General features: G+C 37.8%; 1 protein-coding gene across 1 annotated transcript in view; it reads right to left on the bottom strand.

Moving 5' to 3' along the window:
- Positions 1 to 19,504, bottom strand: part of LOC150103691 (uncharacterized) — a 152,922-nt gene that overhangs the window by 104,036 nt on the left and 29,382 nt on the right. The window contains exon 2 of the mRNA XM_090397053.1: positions 3,350 to 3,476. Coding sequence (XP_090253179.1) covers positions 3,350 to 3,476 — 127 coding nt within the window. The remainder of the gene's footprint in view (positions 1 to 3,349; positions 3,477 to 19,504) is intronic.

Consider the following 19,504-nt stretch of genomic DNA (forward strand, 5'->3'; position numbering starts at 1 on the left):
CTCTTTCTTTATGCTACATATATTTATTGGTAAATATACATCTACAATGTCCTAAGAATCCGTGAGCACAGGAAAAAAGCCAATGACAATTAACAGGGGCACTCCTAAACAGAAGCAGGCAAAATAGCCGTAAATGTAATAGTTATTAGTTTCTATATACAAGTAGCTCAATCATGAGGTTACTTTATGTGCAAACATTGTTTGCATACACTTGGATAAACGATTAAACCAAAAATATAATTTCTTTACATCTTTAACTTATACCAACTTTATAGTTCAACATAGAACTATAAACCTGATAGAGAATTCCACATGTTTAGCAATTTCCCAGAACAAGACTGCATAGTCACTCTCTTCAATTGGAAGAAGAGTGTCTACCTCGGTTAATCTTATGCTATCACCAGATCCAGCACTCTCAAACCCATGATCCCTTCTATAAGATGTTGTTTCAGATAATTATTCCTTAGCAACTATATAAATTCCACTTCCATCTTGTCATGGCCCCTTTTCTCTCTTCAATTCATGCCCCTATAGTTGAAGACACCCATAACAATTGTTTGGCCTGCATTCATTGTGCTAATCTGCCGATGCACGGCATCAGCATCTTTCTGTGGACCCCTGGTCTGCAGCAGCAACCAACAATAATATATTTTGCAATACTGGTCTCTATCTCAGACCACACAGCCTCAAATGAATCATCTCCCCAGAACTAAAATCCCCTTTAATTCTAATTTTGTTGGTTGTAGTTTTAAAGCTATCATCAGCAATACCCAACCTCTTGTCCTATTCCCTCTTTCTCTCTGAAAATATACCCAGTGGCGCACTCAGGATTTGATCTTGGAGGGGGCCAAGCACTCAAGATTTAATCTTTGGGGGGGGGGGGAGATCAAGTTGAGTATATGATTTGAGAATACACACCACGCATTGCATACGAGCTATGACTGAGCATCTGCAGTGATCACCAATACATAATACTCATGATCTCTTCTGGCCCGGCTCGGGCAAACGAAGTAGCTCCCGAGCACTTTGTTCACCTTGCATTCACAGCAGCCAGGATTCTTGAGCGCTATAGGGTATTCCCACCTTATGTGACCGCTAATTCATAAGTAGCATATAACGAACATAGAAATAGAAGGCACAACCCAACATAAATTTTTTTAAAAAAATAATTTTAATTAGGAAAAGATTTTTGGAAATTTTCTGGTGTTTTTTTTTTTTTCCCTTTTTCTTTTGGGAGGTGCTAAGGCCCCTTGTCCCCCTCCATGGGTGCACCAATGATCATACCCTTTACATTCTCTCCCTGTTACTATATAATTTTCTGTCAACCAAGTCTCACTGCCATAGCAGAAAATAAAATCCTACTGTTGAGGGTAAATTTATAGAAGTTTGTCAGTTAAAATGCCTAGGTCATATCTTTAATAAAGATGAAAGAACAAATTTTTATTAGAATAAAAATTGCAAACGGAACAACAGTGCTTCATAAACTAAAACCACTATGCTCAAACAAAGTTACAACATATCAAATTAACACATAATCAAGAGAATCAACTTAAGACAATCTGTGTCAGTAAAACAGATTATGTCCTATTGACACATTAATTAATACAATCTTCTTATACAATCATAGAACAATTTGGTGAATGTATAATCTAATCTGTCTTGCTACTATTTCAAGTTTCGAATAAGTAAGTGATCTCACAGTGGGTAGCAAAGATCATATGTCACCTAAAGATATTTACAAATACTCATATCACTGTTGAAAGTTTTTCCACTTGGATAGACTATAAATTAAAGATGCCAAGAAATATTCTTGGATTAATCATTTATCCAAGTTTAAGGAAACAAAGTTTGTGTGTGAAGTATCTTCACAACTAGGCTACTTGTGTGTGTGTGTGTGTGTGTGTGTGTGTGTGTGTGTGTGTATATATATATATATATATAGAGGCGAATGACTTCACATCAGTTGCCTTAGTATACCATAATACAAAGCACACAATGTTTTAATTGCATGTGTGTTTGTGGATACCTTAAATATGGCCACTTGCCTATTTTGCAGGATAAAATCCCTATATTAGATCAGTTTTGGTTCAAAAAAACCTTCATGAGGGTTGCATGCATACCATGTGGGATTTAAAGCAACTTCATTCCAACTGAAAGACTAATGTCACTACCCTTTTGAGTGCATCTCCGCATAGCATCTATGTTTTCCTACAGGGAAGCAGAGATGCTATGCAGTGATAAGTGACTACAAAAGCATCTCTGCATTCCTACTCTCCACCACAGCCCTATGATTTTAGAAAAATTTGTCCTCAATGAATTTACTCTCATAAGTATAAAATTTATTATCTTCTTTATTTTCAGTTATATATTCTATTAATAATAAAAAAAAAATTTGCACACACAAAAACTATTTTTATATAAAATACTCTGTAAAAAATGCTGCAAATGTGGTATTTCTAAGAAAGTTTGTAATAATATTTATTATTCTTCTTCTCCCGTAGTCCTAAATGGACCGTTGGATCATTTATGGCTGGTAGGTGATAGTCTTGGTTAGCCTCCTCCAGTCATCTCTGTCTCTTGTTCGTGATGTCAGTTGAGAAAGGGAGGAATTTGTCCATTTTTTGATGTTATCAGTCCATTTTTAATCGAGGTCAGCCCCTAATTCTTGGTCCTGGAATGATTCCTTCTAGTGCTTGCTTTGGAATACCATTAGCCCTCTCTACATGTCCAAACCATTTCATCTGTCTTCTGATGACTGTCAGAATATTTTCCCTTTTTCTCCTGTCTATTGAGAATCAATCAGTTTTCGGACATTTTCATTGGTTTCGTGAGCAGTATAGGGGATTCTCAAAAGTCTTCTGTAAGTTTTCATTTCAAAAGACAGGAGTCTCCTCTCATCTTCCTTCAATAAAGTCCAGGCCTCACGACCATACAAGAGGACAGAATTCACCAAAGTGTCAATTAGTCTTAGTCTGGTTGTGATTGCTATTCTGTTATCTCCCCACAATGGTTTAACTTTTGTAGTGCCACGGTTGTCTTAGCAATTCAGTATTTAATGTCGGTTTTTGAACGACCATCTTGACTCAACGTGCTTCCTAGATAAGTGAACTTGTTTACATTCTCAATTTGTTTATTGCCAATTTGTATCTTTAAGAATTTAATCTAATTTTGAGATTATCATTGTTTTTGGTTTTTGTAGATTTATATATAATCCATATTTTTTTAATGTTCCGAAAATGTGGCTGGTTATCTCTTGTAATTCTTCACTTTCTGCCAGAAGATCGATATCATCTGCAAAACGCAAGTTATTTATTATTAGTATGGTTAAATGAAAAATAATTCAGCTTACTTTGGTTTTGTAGTTTCTTGGCTATTGTCAGTGTCAGCTGATGAAGTAGACCCAATACGCTGTCCATGTCCTCCACACGTCACAATACCAGAATCTACATCACTATCTTGAGCTGATGTTGTAGTGACTGAAATCATAATTAATACTATTTATGAAGATGATTTCATTGTGTTTTGTATATTAAGTAATATTGCATTAAGGAGAACATATTATATGCATGACAGTAATTTTAAAATGAATAAAAAATTCAAGATTATGAATATATTCATAATTTTAATTTATTACTGAGAAAACTCTTAAGCTAAGAGAACAAATAATGTTTTAGCTATTAATTTTCATTCTTCTCAACAATACTTTAGTAAAACGGGAAAAAATGAGTATGCTTGAGAGCCAATGCATCTAATTTGTGTGGGGGAAACAGAAATCAGCCAAACTATTATGCAGGCACCAGTGGAGTCCACAGACTCATCACAGGAAACTCACTAAATATTTTACTGAGCACTAACCATCATTCACACAATATACAGGGTGTTCGGGATAAATTTGACATATTTATAATTAATTATATTTTTCCGTAAGTTACATGTATTAACACACACTTCTCTTCATTTAAAAGTTTGGACCCTTCTTCATTCATATACAAGATGTCAGAAAGGATGGATAGCTGGAACCCACCTGAATCATGGAAGAGAATAACTTGTATCATGATGATTCGTGCCCGCCATCAAAATAAGGATATTACGACTGCTGCCCAATGCTCCCTGAATACAGTAAAAACAATCAGGCATGAACTAGAGACTTGCAATGGTGACTACGAGGATGTAACAAGAAGAAAGATCCCTAGCAGACGATCTGATTGCGTTCGTACAGCAGAATTCCTCGCAAATCTGCAGGAACAGGTGTTGAAGAACCCTGGCATTGGAATTCGGGCTTTGTTCGTGGAGTTGCTAACTGTAGTCAAGCCCTGGATAACAAGGGTAGCCAATGGTAGGCCGTATGTATGGCAGCAGGATTCGGCCCCTTGCCACACCTCTGGGAAAAGTCAAAAATGGTTGTCTGAAAATTTCTACGACTTCACCAGTCCAAATGGTTGGCCTCCAAACTCCCCAGACCTTAACCCCATGGATTATTTTGTATGGGGCACAGTTGAAAAAGACACCAATCGCACTTCCAGTAATACAAAAGCCCAGTTAATGGATAAAATTAAAACAGTTTTTGCGGCCCTTCCCAGGGAGACTGTAGCATCAGCTTGTTCGAGGTTCCGAAGCAGAATTGAAGCTGTGATCGATGCTAATGGTGGTTATTTTGAGTAAATCTTGTTGATAGTATTGTAATTAACTCTGCCTGTAATGTTTTTTTGTCAATTCATTAAATTTAATAGATACAAAGAAGATTTTCTTTTTCCTTACGAAACTGTCAAATTTATCCCGAACACCCTGTACATGTCAGGCTTTGAATTCACTCACAGGCACAGCACTTTACAACTTACTCTATCAACATATTCCACTCATTCACCACTACAAAATCTAGTGATGCTCCTGCTAACAACACTGTTATTACACGAATGACCACTAGTTTTCCCCAACATTAGTCATATATTGAAAATGTTCCTCTATATTAATCCTATAAAACCCTTTAAGTAACCTATGCCTATCAATAGAAAAGTAAAATAGTGATAGATAATAAAACATTAGAACAAGTAAATACTTTCAAATACCTGGGATGTAATGATCACATGAAGATTATTTCATCTTCATTGTAATATAGACTTTAAAATATTAAATTTTGAAGTAAATCGCATAATAAATAATATCTAAGCCACCCTTGGTACAAAAACACCAGAATCAGACTATTGCATTATGGGATACTAAGGCAATTGAAGCGAAGTCATTACATGTCTCTATATCAGGCCTGCACAACTTGATTGTCTTTGAGGGTCAAATCCAATTTGGAATACCTGACCAAGGGCCAGATAATTTCGGACCTTGAATCTTTTTCAGACACTTTTTTTTTTTTTAATCAACTCTCCCACAGCAAATGATTTGCCAGCACAAACTATTTCTTTGATATTTTTAAGCTTACCTTTGTGGCAACTTTATTTGTTGCTCACCGCTAAGGACTTTCAATAACTTTGCTTTTATTTGCTTTTCACTTGCATCCAACTTGCCAAGGTTAGGATGTTTCGATTCAAAATGACATCTCAGATTGTATTCTTTAGGCACAGCGATAGATTCCCGGCAAACAATGCACACCATTTTGTCCTTAAACAACATAAAAAAATATTTGTTTGTCCACTCAGGGTTAAATGCTCGATGTTCAGAATCTATTTTACGCTTTTTACTTAAGCTCATTGTGTCGAGATTGACAACATTAATTACAAAAAACTAATGATAACAAACTCACAGTAATGCAGGTTATGATAACAGTTATGTAATTTATTGTTCCAGCTACAATCAACCACCACACTGCCAAAGCCAGTCAAGACATGGCCAACTTTCTGTAATACAATTCATTCTCGTTCGTAGACATCAAGTCGTTATCACGGAGATGTAACTTTGAATTTTCCAGCAGTGACACTAGCGCTAACAAAACCTCGAAGCAATTGTAATAATTTGTTATTAAATACAATAGTGGGAATAACTCCAAATGCAATTTATTGTCAAGCTGAAAGAAACATGATTGTGACATTAATCGCATGAACGTAAACATGCAGAGTCTTAGTAAAAATTTAATTCAATAGGAAAAAATAGTCTAATTTCATATTTCCCCACATGGTTAAATAATTTCAATCAGGCAGACAGGCCAAAATAAATAAAATTGTGGGCCGCATGCAGTCCGTGGGCTGTATGTCGTGCAGGCCTGCTCTATATACATGTAGCCAAGTCACGAAGTGACTACACGCACAAACTTTGTGCGTGTAGTCACAAACCAAGAAAATAACTTCTTGGCATCTTTAATTTATAGTATAACCAAGTGGAAAAACTTTATACATCTAATCTAGAATATTTTAGTAATAAGGTGTGACCCCTTTTGGCTACTTGTATATGCCAGCCTGGTTGGCTGAGTGGTTAGCATATCCGCTCTCCAGCCAAAAGGCTGCAGGTTTGAATCCTGCTGTGGGCATGGATGTTTGTGATTGTCTGTGAAAATACCAGTGGTGGTGGTGGTGGTCAGCGGTAGATGGCGTTGGTGTAATTGCAGTTCGTTGTAGTTGGTGGATTGAGTGGTGGAGACAGTGTTGTAGAGTAAGCCCTCCCTCGATGAGTCTTTAGACTCCCTGGAGGTGTCATGTAATAATAATAATAATATGACTTCTGCATTACCTGAACCTTAGTATCAAGCTTCTGAGTCTAGCTCCCACTGATGAGACCTCAAGCATTTGATAATGTCTGGCATCCCTTTGTTCCACATCCTCCAGCAAATTGGTGTAGGTAAAAAGCTGCTATCCATTATCAGAGGAGGTTTTCAAAATGCAAAAAGGATTCAAGCAAGGTTGCCTCTTAGTCCACTGCTCTTTGCATTGGTTCTTGAAGTTTTCTTACAGGAAGTCAATAATATACATGCTGTGTGAGGAATAACAGTTCCTTCAACTATGAAGAAATTGGCAGACTAGGTGAAGAAAAACCCTAGAGTTTATTTTAGATGTGTGGGCAAGTAGATGGAAGAATGATCATGGATGTTAATGGATGAAAATGGGAGAATAGTAACTGCTGCAGAACACATTGTTCAGGTATTCAGTGATTAATTTATAAGTGATTCATCCTGATCAGGATGGAATCATGAGGAACTTAAGTGTAGAGGACATAGAAGAAAATGGCTTAATTGTGAGTGCTCAGAAGGTATTTGAGGACATACCTTGATGTCAATAAGGCGATAAGATTTGATGACATATCACCATACATCTTAAGGGAATGTTCCAGGGAATTGGCAGTAGCATTGGCATGCCTATTTAATAAGAGTCTTGCAACATCACAGGGTCCAAGGCAGTGTAAGGAGGATAAAATTGTTCCACTACATAAAGGCTGTAGCTTCAAATTATAGGCCAATCTATATATTTGGAGTTGTGGCATAGGTACTGGAGAGATTGGTGAGAAGTAGGATACAGAAATGGGTTGATAACAGCATTATTTTCTGTGGTTATAAGCATGGGTTTGTTAAGGGCGATCATGTTTCACTAACTTACAATGTGTTATAACAAGGTGACAAATACTTTGGACAGGGAGATGCATATACAGTGGTGTACTTGGATTTTGCCAAAGCTTTCAATAGACTGCAACACGACAGCTGATAAATTGAAACAGATGGGATTGAAGAACAGACTTCTGAGTTGGATCAGTGACTGGCTGTCAGAGAGATATCAGAAAGTTGTATATAGGGGTGCAGTATTTAGAAAGAGGAGGGTCACTAGTAGTGTACCACAGGGTCAGTTTTGGGGCCATTGTTGTTCAGTTTGTATGTTATCGATATTGGGATTGGCTTAACTAGTGATATGCAGCTGTTTGCAGATGATGCAAAATTGAGGAGAGCAATGCAGAGTCAAGTGGATGTTATGGCCTTACAAGAGGATTTGTATAGATTGCATGAATGCCAGGTAAGTGGAACTGTCAGTTCAATGTTGCAAAGTGTAAGGTTTTGAGATTTGGTAAGCAACAATGGTATGCGAAGTATACACTCAGTGGGGAAACTTTAAAGGAAGTGGAGGAGACGAGAGATCTAGAAGTGATGGTGGACAAGGACCTGAAATTCAGGGCCCACACTGCATAAGTTGTGAAGATGTCACATCAGATAACAGCAATGATGTGGAGGACTCTGACATGCAGAAATAGAGGTTATGATGCCATTGTATAAGGCCTCATATGGATTATTGTGCACAGATTTGGTCACCTGGTTTTCATGGTGATGATGAAGATATGTTGGAAAGGACCAAAAGAAGATTCACAATGGTGGTCAGTGGTTTTTGGAATGTGGAGTATGAGGACAGAGTTAGAGAATGTAAGTTGTAGAGCCTTGTGAATAGAAGGGGAATATGATTTAGACATATAAGCTAGTCAGGGGTTGTTATCAGGTTGACATGGAAGAGATTTTTCATAGAATGAAAGAGGCAGGTAGAACAAGAGGCCATTGCTGGAAAGTGTATAAGGAGACTGTGAGGAGAGGAGTGAGATGCAGGTTCTTTGCATGGAGAGGGGTCAGTGAGTAGAATGCATTGCCGGAGTGTGTTATGAATGTAAACTCATTGAATCGGTTTAAAGCATGGTTGGATGAGCACTGTGTGCAATAGTATGTACCTCCCACAGTGAGGCTCTGACTCCACGGAGGTCAGATGCTAATAATAATAAATAATAATTTAACCAAAAATTCACTTTTTTTTCATATATTGAGATAAGAGTGGTAAATGAATATTCATCAAATATAAAACATAACTATTAAAGTAGTTCTTTATTTTCGTGACTCTTATAGTGGTTGAAACATCCACAACTTGCAGCAAAGAGTGTCAGTTGCTTTCATCTTTCGTGAGATCTTTGTACAAATTTTTTGCCTATTCTCGTATGACTACCTCAGACAAAGGCATTGTGCTGGTTCTTATGCTCAATCCATATAGCCAGCAAGCATCTTTTCCATTTTCTCAATTGCTTGACATTGAGATTTCATTACTAATTGTGGACGATTCGAGTTCTGAGCATTGTATCAAGTCATTATCACTGTAAATTAAAGATGCCAAGAAATTATATTCTTGGTTTCACTAGTATAAGCAAAGTATAAGCAAAGCAGGAATACCTCTCCAAAAACTCATGCGATCCCTCAGATTACTCAACAATGAGTGACCAGAAGGATCATTTAATTTAGCGGTAGTTCTGCTCAGTGACAGGCCCACCCCGCCACTAAGCAGACCTGCTCATATCTCAGGGAAAGCAACCACTTCAACACAAAAGCACATTAGTGGGAGCCAGATCGTTTATTGAGGTGAAAAAGTAAAGGGTGCTCATCATAGGCCTAGAGTAGTTAGAAAAAGTAAAGGGTGCTCATATAGGGTGCAAGAGAGCCTGATAGCATTAAGAGAAAGAAAAGACAGATAGTATGAGAGATAGAGAAAAGACCTCAGCTCTTTTATATCATCATATAGCCAAAAGCTATCAGTTTTGCTTTACCACCAATCTCATATAGATGAACAATCAAAAGACCAATTGAAACTAAAGCACAAAGATGACTGATACCCAGGTGGTTAGCCTTATCTAAGTTGACTGCCTTGAGTTCACCTTCTCTTCCTGGGATTGCTCTCCAGTCCCTGCAATTGACTATAAGACCACATCGAATTAAGAGAATGGAACTATTTAAAAGACCTCTCATAGCAAGAATAGATAGAATTTATCCTCCCTTGGTGAATATTGCATAATGTTGGTGGTCTACACCATCTAATCAAAAATTTGATATCTCCCAGAATGTTTCTTTTTAAATACAAAAATCATCTGACAGAACAATCAAATTTCCACAATCCAATATTATAAAGTATCTGGATGTAATATTACTGGTTTTCAAATCCACGTTTCTTTCTAACCTTCCATAAATGGTATTTTAATTCATTAATTATAAAAATCAAAATTCTCTTCCCATTACTGACAGGTGGTAGGTACTGCAGAAAAATAACCTGTTCTGTTGTAAGTAATGGAATGCCCAACACATTACATAATCTGTTCCAAATACACATGGCAAGAGGGCAGCTGTAGAATGCATCTTCTACTGTTTCCAATCAGTAACAGATGTCACAGATTGGATCTCCGATGTTAAAGTACCTCCATTTGATAGTATTGACTGGAAGGCAGCTGTATGCAATTCTCCAAGCAAGACCGCTCCTGTTAGGGTATCCTTGGAACTTCAATAAGTTATGAAACAAAGTTTTGTTGTCAGTACCCAACTGTGGAAGTTTGCGGCAAAAGAGATTAAAGATTTCTTTTATAACAAATTTTACTTCTTTTTTTTTTTTAATGGAATGAATATCAATGCCAAAGTGTTGTAGCAGTCTTACAGTTAAGCGCACAGTGTTGTAGTATTCAGGAACAATCTCAGCTTTTGGAGCTTTATAATCATTTACTCCAAACAGGGGAAGATGAAAACCCAGGTAGTACAGGAGAAGGTCTGCAATATTTCATGCATTTTTGAGGATGTATTGTTTAAATAGCAGAATTTTAAGACTGGAGGGTCCAAATCCTTCTTTGATAGTTGAAGAAATTCATTTCTAACTTCTTGGTATCAGCTGGACCAAAAAAATTGCACAGGCTTACTATATAATTGCTTTTCTTCAGCTTCTGCAATGTCTAATATGTATTATGTACAACTTTGAAGAGGAAAGATCGTGGTTTTGAGTACTATAGTTTTAGACGTAAAGGAAAGGGCTCTATTTTCCATTCTTCTAAGGTTTCAAAGTTCTTGTATATAAGTTACTGAACTGGTAATATTGGGTAAGAGGAGAAGGGAATTCCAAGTATAATGAGAGGTTCTCTCTTAGGGGTAAATCCAAAAGGAATGCCTACAAGATCCCATTTTCAAAAACTTCAAATTTTGTCATGTCTGCATCATTAATTAATTCACTGATTATGCTGAATTTTTCCAAAATACCAAAAAAGATATATATGGAATCATTATCCTTCAAAGTGCCCACTACATTATTGGCATATGCTAATACCTTATTTTCCTTCAGGAATTATTACCATTATTCGTCTTGTACTTCCAAAGTACCTTATTTTTCCAAATTTCCTGCTAAGCTCCACATTCATCCATTTTTACACCAACCTTATTCAGCCTTTTGACCTTCAGAATGCATTCACACATTGATATTGCTATGTATTTCTTTGTCAGTTCCCATGCAGCATTTATTTCCTTACTACTTATATTCTTATTCCATGTTATAGCTCCAAGCTGTCTCCAAAAACTTGTCATAATCATCAGTTCATAATCACTTTCATCAATTAGAGCCAGGGTCCAACCTGCAGCCTGTGGGCCACATGCGGCCTGGGACTGTTAGGAATGCGCCACCATAAGATCTTAAACTTTTAACATTATGTGATGTGAAAAAAATGCTGTCATTCTTTCCATTTTGATACATGAATTTGAGAATTGGTTTCGAGATTTCAGAAAAAAATATCAATTTACAAAATTTTTTGTATTTATTATTATCATTTGACACCTCCAGGTAGTCCAAAGACTCATCAAGCGAAGGCACCTCTGCTTTACAGCACTGTCTCTATCCTTCAATTCACCAACTGACTGCAACTACACCAATGCCATCTACCGCCGACCACCATCACCACCACTGGTATTTCTACAGACAACCACAAACATCCATGCCCACGGCAGGAATCAAACCTGCAGCCTTTTGGCTGGAGAGCGAATATGCTAACGACTCCGCCAGCCAGGCTGGCCGAGTGCTGTCAATGTGTGAATGTATTGAAGACCAAAGGGCTGAATAAGGAAGGTTGTAGGTGTAAAATGCTGTCATTCTTTCCATTTTGATACATGAATTTGCGAATCGGTTTCGAGATTTCAGAAAAAATTATAATTTTTTTTTTTTTTTTTTTGTATATTCGTGATTCCATTTTAAGTTGACATAAATACATTACCTTTGAATTTTCAAATGGAATGTATAAAGTTGAAATCAGATATTCAACTCCAATGAAAAATTTTATCATGTCTCTTTGCTAGATTTTTTTATAAGACCTATTTTCCCAGAGAAAAATATCCTTATACATTTTACAATATGGCCCAAGACAATTCCTCTTCACCCAATGTGGCCTAGGCAAGCCAAAAAGTTGGACACCCATGAATTAGAGGAAATTGTGAAACCCCTCTCACAATTACGTCCTCTGATGAAATGAGATCTAGAACTCTTGATCCTCTCATGCCCTTCTTTACGTGCTGCCTGAGATAGTTATTTCTCAAGGACTTGAGATATTCATTTTCCTTATTCCCAAAATGCTATCTATACCACTATAATTAAAATCACCCATAAGAATTACTCTTCCTTTGTTCACTAATCCAAGTTATTTATACATTTCTTCATCACTACACCCTCCACATTCCCAGCATATCAACATCCAACTAAATGTCTTCCTCTCAACCTCCCTGTTACACCACACTGCCTCATAATCATTGCTATTATTTTCCTATTTCATATCTAGCAGGGTTTTTTCTCCCGAAAACTCTGGTTTTTCATCCCGAATACAGACAAATCAGCCTCCAGAACACATGCAATTTACAGACAAAAAATACTGTTGTTGGTGATGATGGGTGATAGATGGCGTTGATGGTAGTAATATCGTAATTGGTATTTACGATATTACCCTCCTGCGATGAGTCCTTGAACTCCCTGGAGGTGTCACATAATAATAATAATAATGTCTACCTTCATCCTTATACGTATATTAGGTCTAGTGGCCTGTTACATTCATATTAGGCATTGCCTATTACTTAAGTTAAGGGATATTACATCCCATATTGTTTCATAGCCAAATATAGAAACTATATAAAGTTCGGCGAGTCCAAGCGTAAGCAAATACCTGGATAGTGCAACACATAACCCATTTGGTAGTGCAACACTGAGGCAACTCATAGCAGGGGTGCAGCAAGCTCTGATCACTGTTCTCGGTATTTACTCATAATGTGAAACCCAGCTCCTAGGAGCTGTATTACTGTTCTACATTATGAGAGAAGGTCACTACCCAGACTGGTTTCAACCTTTATTGAGGTCTCATCAGTAAGTAGGTAGACCTAGTTAATACCAAGTTTGTAGCAAACAGAACTTACATACCCTGCTATAAGAACTGCGAAGAAGGTGTCCTAATAAATTACTAATTATATGAAGAGCCAAAGGCTTCAATTCAGCGACATGAAATTATTTAAATTAAGGGATATTACATCCCATATTGTTTCATAGCCGAATAAGAAACTCTTAGAGTTTCATGCCGAATATAGAACCAATATAAAGTTCAGCGAGTCCAAGCGTAAGCAAATACCTGGATAGTGCAACATATAACCGATTTGGTAGTGCAACACTGAGGCAACTCACAGCAAGGGTGCAGCAAGCTCCAATCACTGTTCTTGGTATTATGTGTTACACTATCCAAGTATTTGCTTACACTTGGACTCGCCAAACTTTATATAGTTTCTATATTCAGCATGAAACTCTGAGTTTCTTATTCGGCTATGAAACAATATGGGATGTAATATCCCTTAACTTAAATAATTTCACGTCGCCGAATTGAAGCCTTTGGCTCTTCATATAATTAGTAATTGCCTATTACGATTTGAAATCATGCCCACCTTGAGGATAAAGTGGTTAAGCCCTATGGCTCATGGTGTGTCCTATGTCTGTAGATGCATGTGTTCACAGAGCCAGTTTGCCTGTTCTGGAGGACGAAAAACCCGAGTTTCCAGGTGAAACTCCCTCCCCACCTCTATACGAGACTGGTTTCACCTTTAGTCAAAAGAGACCAGATAAATGTTCCTCACATCTGGGACGGGAATCGAACCCAGGTCTTTCTGATCAAAGGGCTCTGTCTATACCGAATGTCTACCTTATGTGGACTTATTCCTCTGATATCATTAGCAGCACTCTCTCTCCCTCTTGCCCTTTCTCTCCTCACGAAAAATACTGTATCCTTCCATTTACATTCTTATTACGATATCATCTTCATTCAACCATGTTTGACTTATTCCAATGATTTTGGGACGAATAATCTCAATCACTGAAACTATTTCATCTCCCTTTTTTCTGATACTTGTAGCATTTGTAAACAAACACGGCAGTTCATTTTTTAGGTCCATAAACAGTTCAACCCAAGCCACTTGTTTGTTGCGATTTCCTCACCACACCTGCCCAATCACCTTTATCACCACTTACCACATATATCTGCTCCGTCTCAACTTCCCCACCCACATCACAATATACTCTATCTTCACACACACATTTACTGCCACTTTCAACATCCACTCTCCCTATGCCATGTTTCCCTGTCCAGCCAGGCTTCTGCCCCCTTTCCCTCTTGCATTCCCATTCTCTCTTCATCTCTCACACTACTACTGTTTTTACTACCAAGCACTTCGGTTTCTTCCATACCACTTTCCTGATTTTTCACTTCATCTCTTGCATGCATCACACTGTACTTCCATGGAAGCACAGTTGTGTGTGTTGAACTAATCACGACTGTATAATTTAATTCTTCTCTCAAACACGTCATATCAACAAACTGTACTCCCTTCTCCTCATACAGCTCAGCTATCATACCATTCATGATTTTGGCTCTCCATCGCAACTCATCATCGTCATACTTCAGCAACACACTGACAATTTTTCCCACTACACTGTTATCTTTCACTCTTCTCGATAACCTCCTGATATTCGCCCTTATATGCTCCTTATGTCCACTTAGTTCATTTGGCCCCACAATCACCACTATTGCTATTGCTCATTTCTTCATGTTAAAGCACTGAATTATCCTACTCATTCTCCTACCTGGATAACAGGCTTTATGGACTTTCTCATTAACTAATCCTTTAAATATGGAATCTCCATATACTGCTATCCATGAATTGCTCGTTACCTCTTTTACTCTTTTTCTTTCATTCTATTCTCTTACACACTTTCATTAGTTTCCACTACACGTCTAACATCACTCTACACATTCCTCATTACATTTTTCAATAACTGTTTCAATCGATCTTGCATTCCAACAATTTCACTCTGTTACTCCCACAGTCTCGCTACATTTTGCTCTGCCACACCTTGCTTCCATTTCCTCATTCATACTTTCTTTTGCTCCCTTATCACTAACTTTTATTTCCACATTCTTGCATTTTTCACTCCCTCAGTTTAACTGGCTTTCTTTTCATTTCTGTTTCTTTCATTTAGGCCATCTATCTTTTCAGTCTGTATTGCATTCATTGCCTCATGGTCTAATAATAATAATAATAATAATTATTATTATTATTATTCAGGCCTCTATGGAGTCAAAAGACTCATCGTGGGAGGTCCTTCCTAAGAAACACAAAGTCTATCATACCACTCCTTGAACTCATTGACCGTTCTCGCTCTCACCACTCCATCAGGCAATGCATTTTATGGTTCAACCACCATCCCTGCAAAGAAACCACTCCTCACCCTCTTGCTCACAGTTTCCTTTCGTAACTTCCAGGGATGGCCTCTTGTCATCACTCCTTCCCGCTGTTCAACCAAGTGAAAGAACTCCCCAGTGTCAACCCTGTAACCACCTCTCAACAGTTTAAAAGTCTCAATCATATCACCTCTAATTCTATCCACCAAACTCTGCAGTCCACATTCCCTCAGCCGATCCTCATAACCAAAATTGTACAGTCCTGAAACCATCTTTGTTATCTGCCTTTGCACCCTTTTCACAGTTAATTTATACCTTCAAATCCTGGGGACCAAATCTGAGAATAATAGTCCAAGTGTGGTCTGATCAGAGTCTTATACAACAGAATGATAACTGATTTATCTCTGCAGGTCAGTGTCCTTCTCATTATTGCAGCAATCCTCTGTGTTACCTTCACCACCTTTGCAATATGTCCCCTAAATTTCAGGTTTCTAATCATCAATCCCAGATCTCTTGTCTCCCCTACTTCCTCCAGTATAACAACTCCCATAGAGTATGCAGTGTCCCATCGATGTTTCCCAACCTCAAGACCTTACATTTTGCTGCATTAAACCGACATCCCCAATCATTTGCCCATCTATCTAGCTTATTCAAATCCTCTTGCAGGGCTGCCGCATCTGCACTATTACTAATAATCCTTCCCAGCTTTGCATCATCTGCAAACAACTGAACATCCCCCTGCAATCCACTGACAATGTCATTGATATAAAGGTTAAACAATATAGGTCCCAGCACCGAGCCCTGTGGGACCCCACTTGTAACCCTCTGCTTCCTTGAAACTGCCCCACCATACACAACTCTGATACGTACCGGACAGCCAATCCTGAATCCAGTTGACCAATCTGACATCCAGACCCATGTGCTGCAACTTAAATATCAGCTTATCATGTGGCACCCTGTCAAATGCCTTCACTAAGTCTAAGAAAATGGCAGTATATGCCTTTCCCTCATCTAATGCTCATGTAACTTTATCATAAAAGGCTAGTATATTGCTAAAACAAGAGCGCCCCTTCACAATGCTGTATACGGTCCTTCACTACTTTCTCCAAGATCTTACTAACTACTGATGACACACAAACTGGTCTATAATTAGACACTTCCAGTCTGCTACCCGCCCTTATGCAATGGCACTATCTTACCTTCCTTCCATTCCATGGGCACCTTTCGAGTTGCCAGACTTTCATTGAAAGGCCAGGTCAAAGGCACTGTCAGTTCCCTAGCACATTCTCTCAAAACTCTTGGTTAAATACCATCCAGTCCCACAGCTTTACTGACATCCAGAGGTACTCAGTATTTGAAACACACTCTCCTCCTGTACCTCTAAACCTTGAACCTGCTCTATCCATCTAACATTAAAACTGACTCCTCTAGGATGAAATACTCCAATAAAGTGGTCATTGAACAATTCTACTATGTCCTCTGCATCAGTCACTCTATTCTCATTTTTATTCCACAATATCACTCTTCCACAGTCATTTCTCCTCCTACTGGCAACATATCTAAAAAATTCCCTAGGATTTTCTTTGGATCTTAGGGCTAATCTCCTCTCATATTCCAGTTTCATCTTCCTTACCATACTAGTCACTCTTCTGGCCTGTGTCTTATACTCTTCATGCATCTTCTCCTCCTGTCTCCTTATATCTCCTTCCACAGCCTCTTTTTCACATGCAATTCCTGTTTAATATTGTTTGTCATCCACTTTACTCCAAATTGGGTCCTCTTCTTCACTCGTGGTATACAACTTACCATTGCTGCTAACAAATATTCTTTCATAATTTCCCACGCACTAATGATATCCCAGCCTTCCAATTCCTCCCTCCATGAAACTTCCCTAAGTTGATGTCTTAGACTATTATAATCACCTGCCTTATAATTCCACATAAGTTCCCGTCTCTTTGAGACTCCTGCATGTCTATTCATTTTCCAAGTCAAAACCATATGGTCACTCTCTCCAACTGGTGGTAGAGATGTCATCTCAGTTATTATCAACTCTTCTGATGCTATAATCAAATCCAAAACTCTTGAACCTCTTGTTCCCTCTATTGTATGTTGCCTAAGACATTTCTCCCTCAAGAATTCTAGAAATTCCATTCCCTTATTGCTACATGCATCTTCCTCTCCCCAGTTTATACTACTGTAGTTAAAATCTCCCATAACAATCATTCTTCTTGCACTTGCCAAACTCAACTGTCTAAACATTTCCTGTACCCCACCCTCTGTACTCCTGGGTCTGTAGCAACACCCCACTAAATATCCTGTTTTGCCCACCTCTACCTCACACCATATGCTTTCAAAATCATTAGTGTCACTGCCTTCCAAAGTCTCCACTCTTAGAGCAGCGCTTCCCAAACTGTGGGTCGTGGCCCCCTTGGGGGCCATAGATTTTTTTGAAGGGAGCCATGAAATAATGAAAACAAATTGAAAATGTTTTAAGACTAAGTAGGTTTTTTTTTATCTTAAAAGAAATGTATTTAATTTTTATTAAATATTATTTCTTTTTTTGTTATTTTTTTATATTTTAATGGAAAAAATCACACATTGGTGCGGGTTCACAAATTTTGCTTCCTGCGTATTTTGGCGCTTAATGAATATTAGTAAATCTATGCTTATTCATATAAGTTTCATTTCAAAGCAGAAATCTAAGAATTGCAATTTCAAATATTTCAGCTGATATTGGTGTAGCAGTATTGAAACACATCCATCACATTAAATTGTTATTAAACTTCTTTTTTATGTTTTTAATTCTTTCTTTATTACTAATTGTTTTATGTTTCATGTGCTTGTATTGCCAATGTACAATAACAATAGGCTATCTATCTATATAAAAATATGAGATAATGTGCCATGTCAAATGTGTATGTAAGATGCTAAAAATGTAATATTTGCATTTGATTTTTGCAATATTCACTGTGTATGTTTTGTATTGAATATATTATGATTTTTTTTCGAGGGGAGCCGTGAAATATTTTAATTTTTCCAAAGGGGGCCCTGACATCCAGAAGTTTGGGAAGCACCGTCTTAGAAGACGTAGGTCGTCACTTATAAGCCGTACTCCACCACCATGCTTTCCCTTCCTATCCTGCCAAAAAATGCTGTAACCAGCGACTTCTATTCCTGTTATTATATCCTCTTCTGTCAACCACGTCTTGGTGATCTCAATAATTTTTGGCCAGGATGATGCTATCTGCACCACCAATTCCTCTCCCTTATTCCGGATACTCCTGGCATTAGTATATAGCATATAAATCTCACTTCTTAAAAATCCATATTTTCTCTAGTCTTCTCCTATTCATTTTCTCTCTCCAAAAACACATCTCTTACACTCTGCCATGTGTACATATTACACTCACCACAGCAAATCATTTTTGAAAAGTATGTTCTTAATGCCACTTGATTTTCACCGCCCTTGACATAAGACAAGATTGCAATATTGACCAATGCATTACAAAACAAATTCAACAGAAATGACAGTGCCCCTACCTAGTCAGTTTAAGTCTCAGCACTGACAGAATCCAAGAAATTGGAAAGACAGCAAGATAGTGCTATTACATAAGTGTTTTTAGGATATAAAACTGATGACAGAAATATGACAATGTTTTCAGTTGTTTGCTGATGATGTCATATTTCTGGCCTTGGTTGGCACTTCCAGACCACAAGTTATTGGCATTAGTGAAACATGGCTGACAGAAGATGACACAGCTAGTGGGATTGAATGTGAGGGGTATGGTGTGTTCAGGAGAGACAGGGAGAATAAAATGGGGGGGAGGTGTGTTATCGATGATAGTGGATGAGCTACAGCCAAGGAGAATTGAAATGGAACTGCAGGATAGAGATAAGAGCACATTTGAGGCTATTTGGTGTGAGATTGAAACTAGCAGAACAAAATATACAGTTGGGTGCCGCTATAGACCAGGTGATGGAATAGATGGTGGAGATAGTATGCATAAGCAAATAGAAGAAATGAGTAAAAGGAGGGTAATTATTATGGGAG

This window comes from Typopeltis vanoorti, chromosome 8 (genome assembly GCF_054136105.1).
Source record: "Typopeltis vanoorti isolate ZY-2024b chromosome 8, IOZ_Tvanoo_1.0, whole genome shotgun sequence".
NCBI lineage: Eukaryota > Metazoa > Arthropoda > Arachnida > Uropygi > Thelyphonidae > Typopeltis > Typopeltis vanoorti.